Here is a 12176-nt window from a genome sequence, read left to right as displayed (position 1 = left end):
TAATAGTTTGGTGATAGCAGAAAAAATTCATGGAATGACATGATGGTGTGGCTTACGAAGATTCTTTTTAAAATTGGACATCTTCTTCAGGCTGTTGTGTGTGTATTCCGCTTGGCCGGCCGCAGCCCCTGGAGAGTGGATTTAAGTAGTGTTTTTCCAGCTCTTCTGTTTTTTTTCCTCCCAGGTGAGTGGAGCAGCTGGCCAAGTGCTGAGAGCTTTCTGGCCTTCGGCTCCTGTTTTCTTTATTAAAGACGCCTGTAGCTGCCAGCCCAATTGTGTCACTTGCAGTCCAGATGCTTTCAAATCATTTACAGTTGGATGAAAACAAATAGAGTCAGGGTGGAGGTGTGGGAGGTGGGTTGAATGTGAAAGAGAAGGAAAGAGACAGGTGTATAGCATTTAATGTAGAGGAAAGCAGTTTAGCATTATTCCCACCATGCCTCTGATCTTATATGCAATAACTCCTGCAAGCTGTAAATGTGTCATCTTGTACTCCAATCACAATGCAACAAGTCCATTTTTAACCTCCACGAGTTTCTCATGTAACTTTGAGCTGTAGTGAGAAGTTACAAGTTACAGCTGCTCAAATCATCTAATCAAATAACTAAATATGATCTTGATTACTGAGAGAAAAAAAAGACATTCAAACTGAGGGAAGCTCTATAATTGCTCAGCTGAGTGGCACCATCTAATTTACCATATCAATAGAGAGATGGCTCACAAACAGTTAGGAGGAGACAGGGGTCAATACTTGCAATATACTATATTTTGCACTAAAGGTGAACTCATCCAACATGTTTCAATTTTTGAACTGCATAAACAAGGCCTCTCACAACGTGCCATCACTGCTGAGGCTGGACGCAGTAAGACAGTCATTTTGCATTTCTTAAAAGATCCTCAGGGTTATGGAACAAAAAAATCAAGTGGTAGACCCAAAAAAATCTCACCGGCGCTGAGCCGGAGGATCCGAATGGCTGTCCGTCAAGACACAGGACGATCCTCGTCCCAAATTAAGGCCATTACTGGTGCTGACTGCAGCCCAATAACCATCAGACGGCATCTGCGAAGGAAGGGCTTCAAAAACAAGAAATGTCTTCAAAGGCCACGTCTCCTTCAATGCCACAAAATTGCCCGTTTAGACTTTGCAAGGGAGCACCAAACATGGGACATTCAAAGGTGGAAGAAAGTTTTATTCTATGACGAGAAAAAATGTAACCTTGATGGTCCTGATGGCTTCCAACGTTACTGGCATGACAAGGAGATGCCACCTGAGATGTTTTCTACGCGGCACAGTGGAGGGGGCGCAATCATGATCTGGGGTGCTTTTTCCTTCAATGGAACAATGGAGCTCAAGGTTGTGCAGGGGCGTCAAACAGCAGCTGGCTATGTGGAGATGTTGCAGCGGACATCCCTCATGACTGAGGGCCCTCGTCTGTGTGGTAACGACTGGGTTTTTCAGCAGGACAACGCTCCAATTCACAATGCCCGTCTGACCAAGACTTTTTTCCAGGAGAATAACATCACTCTTTTGGACCATCCTGCGTGTTCCCCTGATCTTAATCCAGTTGAGAACATTTGGGGATGGATGGCAAGGGACGTTTACAAAAATGGACTTCAGTTCCAGACAGTGGATGCCCTTCGTGAAGCCATCTTCACCACTTGGCGCAACATTCGCACTAGCCTTTTGGAAACACTTGCATCAAGCATGCCAAAACGAATTTTTGAAGTGATCAACAATAATGGTGGAGCTACTCATTACTGAGTCAGTTTTTGACACTTTAATTTCTGTTTTAGGAGGGGTTTTTGTTTTTTTTTGAGCTGTGGTCTTAAACTTTTGATCAGCTGATAAACAGCCTACTTCAGTTAAATTGTTGTTTTCAATAAATTGCCTGCTCACAACTTTTGGTCTCTTGTTCCCATTTCTTCTTTTTGCATTTTGAAGCTCTACTTAGAACCTTCCTAAGATCCAACAGTGCAAAATGCAAATTCATGCAATTTTTTAACTGGTCTTAAGATTTTGATCAGGAGTGTATATAAGTGAATCTAAACTTAATTTTAGTATCTTTCTATTTTTTTAAATTTGTATTAGATATCATCTTCGTAGCCAAGATGTAGTCGGAAGAGGTGTGTATTTAGTCTGCGGCGGAAGATGTATAGACTTTCTGCTTTCCTGATGTCAATGGTGAGCTCCGTCCACCATTTGGGAACCAAGACACCAAACAGTCGTGATTTTGTTGAATGGTTAGCTCGCAGTGAGGGAACAGCAAGCCGACTGGCAGCTGCAGAGCCGGGTGGATGGGCTGGGGTGTAAGGTTTGACCATGTCCTGGATGCAAGCATAAAATAATTAGACATCAAACTGCAAACTGGAGAGACAGCTTCAGGACTTTTTCTTTTATGTAAGCTATTATATGCCATATGTCATGGTCTTTGGAGAAAAATAACAATAACTTCCTCTGCTTCTTCTGTACTGTAGAATCAGGAGTAGCTGGTCAGTCATGTGAGTTAATTGTTCGTAATGTCAGAATTTATTTGTAAACGGTAGAAAAACTTTTGCACAAATGAGGAAGTTTTGATATGTGTGCAGATTCCAGTATTCCTAGTGTTTGTCAAAATGCAACTATTGACCATTATCACATAGAACTCAATGTGGCACACATTTCCATCACTTCTTTCTTTGCGCTGAGAGTTAATGCCTTTTGGCTACTAAACAGTGAATTCACTGTATTCCCTTTTCCCTCTAGGTTCTAACATAAGTGCCACTCTTCTTTTTCTGCTTGATTTATACCCTCTGGTTGAAAGAGTGCTGCAGTTTGTTTCTTGTTTATGAATCTGACACCTGTTGCTGTGGTGTATCCATGATGTGTGGTAGCTGCAGAATTTACATAAGGGTTAACACTCGACAAGTAGTACTGCAGAGGCAAACCGTTCTGGCCTTCATGTTGGGTGGTTCAGACCCTATGTCCTCTATTAAAATCCTGGAACGTACAGACTGGGATTACTGCACTTAGACGTTGGCCATTTGCCAACAACTATGCCAAAGAAAACATTTGCCATATTTGATCAACCCCCATAAGATATTGTTATAGCCTGGCTTTGAGACCATAGAAAATATGGGAAAAGAGACACAAGGGTTTAACTAAATCAAAGAAAATGTATTTAAGGGAAAGTAGCTTTCAACAAAACATATTTCAACAACTAGTAGCAGACTAATAAAGTGAAATGCTAAATTAACAATACAGAAATCTAAACAAAAGACAACATGGTGTTTAAGAGGAGGAGCAATGAGCCCTCTTCAGGACCAGGATGGGCTGTCTTCTAGTATAATCTACTTGGAGACGGTGGCCAGCTGCCACAATATCAGTTGTCAACAGTGACTTAGTGTTCAGGGTTTTCTTTTTCTAACTTCATTAAATATTGCTACTGAGCCTCTGAATTCATGGCATTTTTATTGCGAAATAGGCGAGAAAGATAAACTTCATAAGAAGCATAGAAAATCTGTAGCACTGCATTCCAATACACAACATTATTAAAAACTAATTTACTGCGATCAATAAACTGAATTTAGATAGCACAATGTAAACACTTCAAATGCAAATTAAAGTCACTGACAAGACCTACGATTATATAAATAAATTAAGCATTTGTTTAAAACATTCACATTGAGAGACTAATGCAAAGCAAAACAACAGAAAAGACAACAATAAAAGAAAGTTAAAATAAATGTCAAATTAGTTTCATTAAACCAAAGTGGATGATAAAGTACAAATATAAGTAATAAAAGTACACTATAATTATTAAATATAATTATACAATTATAAAACACTATATTAAGCCAGAATAAAATGGTGGATTATTTATTTACTTTTACAAATATATTTTTTTTAGCTTCTCACAAATCTTCAATCCTGAGCATTTTGTAAAACACAAAGTAAGCAAGCCTCTCTCCCACTGTCACAGACACTGTTATTGTCAAATATAGAATGAAACAATTTATGAAAAGGGAAAAATGTGAAATATTCATGTTTTGATAAACTGGTTTTGCAGAAATAAGGATGGTAAGTGTTGTTAGAAGGTGGGGGTAGAGGCTCCAACAGAGTTGAAGTAGAGATCTTGAGGGCGAAACCAAACAGGTTGTCTGTCACCTGACATAAAACCTTGAGAAAGCTGGAGAAGAATTAGAAAAGTCAGAAGCAGTTGCCTTGGTCAGCCTCTGTTGGTGAGGCTTGGCTAGGAGGCTACCAATCCGTACAGTACAGTACTAGTCACTGGTTCGACCCCTGTGTTCCCCATTCTGCATGGTGAAGTGTTCTTAGATAAGATACTGAGCCCCAAATTGCCCCCAATGGCTGTGCCATTCTCATAGTGAAAGTGCTGCATATACAGTAGATGCACTGTATGAATGTTTGTGTGAATGGATGAGTGACAAAAACTGTACTGTAAACTGCTTTGAGTGGTCATCAAGACTAGAAAAGCTCTATACAAATACTGACCATGCACCATGTCATAGATGTCTGGTGAAACTGTGCAGTTACTTACAGACAATAACTCTTTTAAAAATATCTATCTCACTCTTCATTTTTAGCGATTGTTTCCTGACAGCAAATCTTAAATCTGAATGTACAGAGGTGGTTGACATGCATGTGACGTCTTGGATTTCCTGAGGTTTTTATGTGCATCATGTGCATCATAAAAAACTTTTGACAAACGCTACCCAGTCTGATCCTCATGTTCACTATTGACAGCTGTGTTAAAAAGTCACACACATGTGAATCCGAACACAATCACAAGTACAGTTGGAAAAAGTAATTTTTCTTGGTGTGTGTGTGCGGGGTCATTTATACATCCATATAATGGTTTTCTTGTTCTATTTTCAGTGGTTTGTCACCTTCCATGTATAAATGGTGGAAAGTGCAGCTCTAGGGACAAGTGTCAGTGTCCTCCCAACTTTACTGGAAAGTTCTGCCAGATGCCGGTTCAGAATGGGCGACAGCAGCAGGCAGGCGGCTACAGCCAAACTCAAGTCCACTCCACACACACGCTGCCACTGACCTACAGCAACAGCCAGAGTAACGGTGAGTGTAAGGCAAAGACTGTGATACCAGGGGCAGAGTGAAAGCTGTGAGCTGTATGGAGGATGTGGCTGAAAAAATTCATTCTTTCCTGTCCCTTATCGCTCTACTTCCTCTAAAGGAAGCATGTTTTAGCTCGTCACACTTTTCAAAGGCTACATGGAACACTGTGACAAATGTAAACTGCTGCAGCTCTGGAGGGTGGTCAGCAATCATGTTAAGTGGAATATAATTAGTGGTAAATGGGCTAAAGCAGGTGTACACATGTTACTGTAAGTAACACAACCCCTGTTTCCTAAAATAGAACTATTGAGTACCCAATTACTAAAGACTGTGAGTTAATAGATAAAGAATTGTTTAATCTTATATCATTGAACCATTTTTAAATCAATTCATTATATAATGTGTCTGTTGGTTCTGGTGCATTTTTAGCTTAGTGTGTTTTAGTTAAGCAAGCTATTGAGATTTTTACTTCTAGTAGATACAGCAATGACTTATTGATATTTGTGGGAAAATGTGTTGATACTTTCTGACTTTCTGAAAATCTGTTGTCTCCTCCTCTATCTATTCTTCAAGATACAGTGTGAGAGGAGTCACATGGATCATGTGATCATGTGAAAAGGAAAATATTTAAAATGAATGCAGATTTTTATTCAACCATTATTAAACGTTTTTTTTATCTATCAATCTATCGATCAACTCAGTATCCAATCACATCAAAACACACTGCTCCTCAGAGTAGACAAAAATTATGAGGATTTACTGAAGTTACACTAAAAGGAAAAAGATGAGGCAGAGGAACAGAGATTGGCAACAATGCATTCCGTAAACCAATTAAATACAAAAACTGAGACACTGACGTCAGGTGTAATCTGTTTGAACGGATTTTGCATGTGAATATTTGTAAAATCTGCAAGCAAAGGAGACGATTTAAGGTCAGAAGCCTTCTGTTTTCCGTTTCTAGTTTGACAAATCAAGTCCATCATCAGACGATAATGCCTTCAGGCTAAAGGTGTTACTATTGTACATGGCAGCTGGTTCAGTTTAATATTTTAGAAGTAGAATCTTCGCCTTTCCTTCCCTTAAAGCACAGCGTAATGCTTGTACAATAAACTATTTTGTAGTTATGGAACAATTAGTTGATTTATAAGTTCATATGTGACTGTTATAGTAATCAGTTTAACTCAATTTTATTCATGTGAGGTTTGTAGAAAATGGACCCAAGCCTAACCCCTATTGGCAATGGTACACTTAAAGTCCATGTAGGCAGGCACTTTAACACTTTCAGGGAGCAAAAACATAAGGATTAAAAGCACATTCAGGAACACAAGCACAAACTTGGGCCATTAACAGACAAATCACCAAAGAAGAATGGAGATACAGATATTAAAGCTAGGGTTGGTAATACTTGAAAAGCCAGCGAGATTATGCTACACATATGCAACCAATACATCCCTCCCCCTCCCATCTGCCTTCTTGTCAAAACTGCGCACATATGCATGTGCACTGGCTGACAACAGCGAGGCCTAAAATCTAAGCTATTCGCTTGTGGCGACAGGGTTGTAGTGTGCACAGTTTTTAAACACCATAACTTCCTCCATTATCAGAGTGTGTTGGTTGACAGCAAAGAGCAACTGTTCCTGACGACGATTAAGTAAATCTTTAATAATAATTACAAATAGTTGTGTGTTCCATGAAAAGTGCTGCACTTTTCACCCCAGAAATATGTTAACTCTCATGTGGACTTGTGTCTCCAGTGTTCAATCCCAGTGTCGTCAACATCCATATCAAACATCCTCCAGAAGCCTCTGTCCAGGTTCACCAGGTGTCCCAGCTGGACAATTTCCACAACAACGGCCACCAGCTGAAAGGTTCCCAGTCAGGCTCCTCTTCATCTACCAGCTACAACTACCACCTCACAGACAGCAGCCAGAAGATCCAGCACCACGGATATAACATAGTTTATCCGGGCCAGCACGGCTACCAGGTCCCCACGTACCAGCCTGTTACCTCCAAGAACACACTGGGCCGCTGCTTCCAGGAGACTACAGGCAGTCAGGTACACTGTCAGACATTCAGACTGTATGTTAGCTGGAACATGTATGTTCTGGAAAAACATGTTTTTTCCAGAACATCTCATGGAACAAGTAAGACTTGCTATTAATGAACTTGCTGCAAAATGTAAATTCAGCCAATAAAATTAAAACTAGGTTGAGACAGGTTACATGACACAGTATGTAATACAAAACAATCAAGCTATCTATTACAATGATAAGGAGACAGTTAAAGTGTTTTTCCTCCTACTGAGGTCCTGTAGTGATGCTTAAATCCAAAGTGCATCCGGTACAAAGAAAATATATAAGACCAATCCAGTCTAGACTAACACAAAAATTAAAAGCACACAGACCAGAAAAGGCGTGTAAAATTGACAAACTTATGGTGCCAGATCCAAAAAAAGCAATGTCGTTTGGTGTTTATATCAAGCACTGCAGATGAGGGGGGTAAAATGATAAGCTGATTTATTATTGAGTTTCAGAAAAAGTCCTGAATCACATGTCACAATCACCAAGTCACATTTTACAGAGCAAATGTTGCTATAAAGATATGGCTCTGTCAGGGATGGAGGGGTGGAAATGAAGGGGTGTATGTGCTCTGCAAGTGTTTGTCTGTCAAATAGAAATAATAATTTATCCTCTTCTATCCCTGTCTTCCTCTCCCACTATGTTACATGTATCACATGTATCACATGTAACAGTGTGGGAAGGCTCTGCCAGGTCTCAGTAAGCAGGAGCAGTGCTGTGGAACCATTGGAACATCCTGGGGTTTCCACAAATGCCAGAAGTGTCCAAATAAACCATGTAAGTACAACTGCTTTCCTTGTTGTTTTTATACCTCTTTGCTCTGGCTGCACTGAGGAATTATGTTTTTATTCACTTGAACTCAAAAGTGATCTGATTTGATTTTGGTCTCTGGAGGTCAAAGGTCAAAATCGAATAAGGACCTCCTAAATACAAATTTGCATCCTTTCATATCGGGCACATACACTCACTGCAACCCAAGCATCAACTCACTTGAATTTGGCAGCCAAAGGTCAAGGTCACAGTGGGGATATTTTAAGATCAGCTCTAGCGAATGAAATCAAATTTGGTACAAACAGAATTTCATTACTTTGGGCACAATTCACTGATACTCAAGGATGACCTGATGAGAGTTAAGTGGTGAAAGGTCAAGGTCATTTTTACACCATTCTGAATGTAAAATCTTACGAATACCTCAAGTGGATTCTTTGGCAAACATGTTCACTCAGACTCACTGATTAACTGATTAGACTTCGGTGGTCAAAGGTCAAGGTCATGATGGCCTCACAAAACATGTTTTTAGTGGCTTGAATGTGACATCTGAAGACCACCTTGAGGTAATTTTTGTTTTGGGCTGGGTTTAAAAGAAAGGTGACTTTCACCCCAAGAGATTTTTCCAGAGAGGAAAAGCACTGAAATGTCTTTCTGGCACGCGGTGCTGGCCTCTGCTTCCCAGCTCTTTTGAGAGAAGTTGTTAACTAGCTAAACTGAGTGTATGGTTGTGTGTGTGTGTGTGTGTGTGTGTGTGTGTTCCCTTTATATATCTATGGAACTTGGGTATTGAATGTAGGGCAAGATAAGGATTGTCATGGTGTAAGAGCTAGAATACATTTCTCCAGTTCCCCTAGGAGACAGGTGGTACTTTAATGTGAATAAATCAATAAATAAGTCATTAGGTACGCCTTCTGTCTATAACCCAAAAAATGTATTACTCAAATGATCTAGTTATGTCTTGTTTGTCACAACACAATTAAGGTTATGTGAATTTAGTGGCATCTAGTGATGAGGTTTCAGATTGCAACTAATTAAATTCCTGTGACCCTGGCCCTCCCCTTCCAAACATCTAAAAGAGGCCTTAGAGGTATAGTTCACTGAAAAATGTAAATTCACTCATTATCTACTCACCACTATGCGATGAAGGGTTGGGTGAAGGCTTTCTGTCCAAAAAACACTTTGAGATTTTCAGGGGTAAAAAGCGTTCCAAATCCAATACAATTAAAGTAACTGGGGGACCAAATGAAAATAAAATACATAAAGTGCCTCGTACTACCCATAGGTGTCTTGCAAGTGCCCATAAGCTCCGACATTCAAATTTGACTTTAAACAAAGTCATTTATACCATGTTTTTAGCCTAAATGTCCTCTGTTATCCTCCTGCCTGGAGCCACATTCCCAGTCGTGCGCACACACTGCACAAAATCTCTCGCCCAAGTGTGCGCCCTGGGTGTGCGCCCAGGGTGTGCGGTAGCATCGTTAGTTCCTGTAGCATTGCTGCATAGCTGCATAGCTGCAGTTACTGCTGAGTATTGCTAATGTTATCACCTGCCCCTTTGGCGAGAGCATCGAGACGTGAGCTTGTTCGGTGCATGCTTCTTCCTCGACAAATCTTGGCACCAACATTACAACTCGAACAGTGTTAGTTCTTTTGAAAATTCCAGTGCCCTTCAATTCCTAATGAATTTTAAATTGAAGACTATCATTCTATTTGAAGAAGATTGTAACTAATTTGTTCTTCATTCCTACATCTTGAGCAAGTGGGCCATCCACTTACCAGGTCCTTTAATATGCAGGCTGAAGTTTCCTAGGGAAGCCAAAATTGTGTGCGAATGATGTGTAATAAAAAAAATTGCTGCATAACTCTCCATAAATGTGTGTGTTCGATCGGAAGAATCTGCCTTGCAGTGTGAAGCAATTTGAGTAGTAATAGATACGGGAAAGTGCTATGTAAATGCATTCAATTCAGCATGTTTGATCCTATTTTGCATTGAAATGTGTCAGTCAGTGTGGTTCAGTGATCAGTCACTACAGTTTTTAGCCCACTTGGCTCATAAACACCACACTGCATTTCAGCCTTACCGTTCACGTATTTCAGCAGGAGTCACTACAAAGTTAAAGGTTTGTCCTTCCCTCTATTATACACAGGAATAGCAGTGGCATGAGACTTTTTCCCCTTTAAACTAAAGAGTGAAATGCCACATTGTGCCAGGGAGCAACTGGTAGCTGGTAAATTAATTGGCTTTACAGCTTGAACAAACAGAGCCTTGTTGTTTCCTGTTGGGTAAATTTCAATCTGCTTTCAGGTGCTTGGCTACCACCTACCCAGTGGTACCTTTGTCCACGTTACAGCAGGGCCTCGTCTCCAACCTCCAGCAGAGATTTAAACAAGTTAGAATTCTCAATATGCGGTTTATTCTGAGCTACTGGCTTTCCAAACAGCTTCCAGCCAATCAGCTTCCCCTATTTCTGTTCACTGTCTCATGTTGATTCATCTGTGCATTTCATTCTTTCTTCATAGTCATTTTCTTTACATTATCAAAAATGTTATCCTTTTTTTTTGCCTGCTACCAATAATTCAGTTGCAATATAAACACTGGTTAGTCTGCTATGATATAATGATAAATTATAAGATTACTTAATATTATTAACAGTGATATTATTAATAAAAAATATTCAATAAAGCTAATTAGAATAACATTTTGTTATAACAGACATGCCGACATCTGAATAAAATTAAAATAAAAAAATAGATCATATAACATACAGAATATAATGACATTCACTTAATCACACATATAATTAGGCAACAATCTATGAAGAAAACAGCAGTCATAGTAAGTAACTGACAGAGATCATATGAAGTCCATGTCTGTATCGTTTAAAGATAAGATGGAGTCGTGCTATCAAGGTCCCGCTTATACACATGCTCAGCCAAACACAGCTGTCAACCATGATGTTTAACCCGCTTTTCATAGCATCAAATGATTAATTTAAAAACAAACTTATTAGAAACGTGAACAAAATATACCTCAAATATTAAACTGTCTTGGGAAATCTTATTTGACTCATTTTGACCTTTGAGTTTGTTCAATGTCTCATCTATAAACATGGAGGAGTTGGGGTTTATGGACCATGTCATTCATCTTTTCATACAGTCTATGATACAGCTTGCTTGGGAGGGCTGTGACTCAATACCTGAACACCTACCCCAATGAAAGCGATGATCACTGGTGATAGTGTTTGAATGATGAGAAATTGGGATTTAAAACTATGTCATGTATTTGCTAAATATTTCTGAATAATTCAATAACATTTTGAATGACTAAAGTGTTTTCCCACTTTACTTTCTTTTTTTCTCTGCATTAGCTATCCCTCTGATAGACTGTCCTCAGGGCTACAAGAGAATCAACAGCTCTCATTGCCAAGGTAAGAGTTATTTTTATACGTGTAATGTTGTTCATTGTGGCAGGTTGAAGTTTTTACTTACTTTGTGAAATATGAATCTACTTGATGGATTGTGGTTGAGATATTTATGGGCCCCAGGTGATGAATCCTACTGACTTTTTTCCTCTGGTACCACCACAGATTTGAATTGTGTGTTTTTTAGCGAAACTAGTGCAGTGCGGGCCTATTTGGGCCTATTTGCTTGGTCTGTGCTAATGTTCCACGGCATACTTCAGAACTATTCCTTGTCGTTTTTTAGTCTTCTTCAAATAGGTCTAGCACTGGGACTTTTTTTTGTTTGGGTGCTGAATGTTGTGTGCACAGCTTTTTATAAACAGTCTATGGTGCAGAGTCAAGTCAGAAAACTTTGTATTTATCCTGCCTGATTTATCTGTGTTGATTTTATACTCAATGTTTTCATAACATGAAGAGGAATTAGCTTTATTAGTGTTCATATGTGGCTTATATGTAAGTTTGAATGATTTAATGGATTGCGGTTATTTGTTCATACATTGCATGTCAGCTATGTCAAAGTCACACAATCTTCTGACCCAAATTCACAACTTTTCAAAAATAACAGATCTATAATGCAGCTTGATATGAGGCAGCAACAAAACAACCATGCTTTCACTTTGAAGACCAATAGCCCAACAAGAAGCGATTTTGCGCATGTTGTTGGCATGACGGATTTTGTGGGATATCTGTAAGCAGATTTAGAAACCCGTGGAAGTGGCCCATTCCATGGTTGCTCCGGCTCTTCTTCTAGAGGTCATAAAAGAGGTATCATGCCTTCTCCAACAAACAATT

At 39.4% G+C, this 12176-nt stretch overlaps 1 protein-coding gene across 1 annotated transcript in view; it reads left to right on the top strand.

Moving 5' to 3' along the window:
• The window catches only part of ltbp1 (latent transforming growth factor beta binding protein 1), a 118446-nt gene that overhangs the window by 52368 nt on the left and 53902 nt on the right, over positions 1 to 12176 (top strand). Inside the window, exons 6-9 of the mRNA XM_061086924.1 lie at positions 4877 to 5074; positions 6829 to 7130; positions 7827 to 7929; positions 11292 to 11351. Of these exons, the coding sequence (XP_060942907.1) occupies positions 4877 to 5074; positions 6829 to 7130; positions 7827 to 7929; positions 11292 to 11351 (663 nt within the window). The remainder of the gene's footprint in view (positions 1 to 4876; positions 5075 to 6828; positions 7131 to 7826; positions 7930 to 11291; positions 11352 to 12176) is intronic.

Source organism: Limanda limanda, chromosome 15 (genome assembly GCF_963576545.1).
Source record: "Limanda limanda chromosome 15, fLimLim1.1, whole genome shotgun sequence".
Taxonomy (NCBI): Eukaryota; Metazoa; Chordata; class Actinopteri; order Pleuronectiformes; family Pleuronectidae; genus Limanda; species Limanda limanda.
Note: the sequence above shows the minus strand (reverse complement) of the source record. Positions and strands in the feature narration are given on the sequence as shown.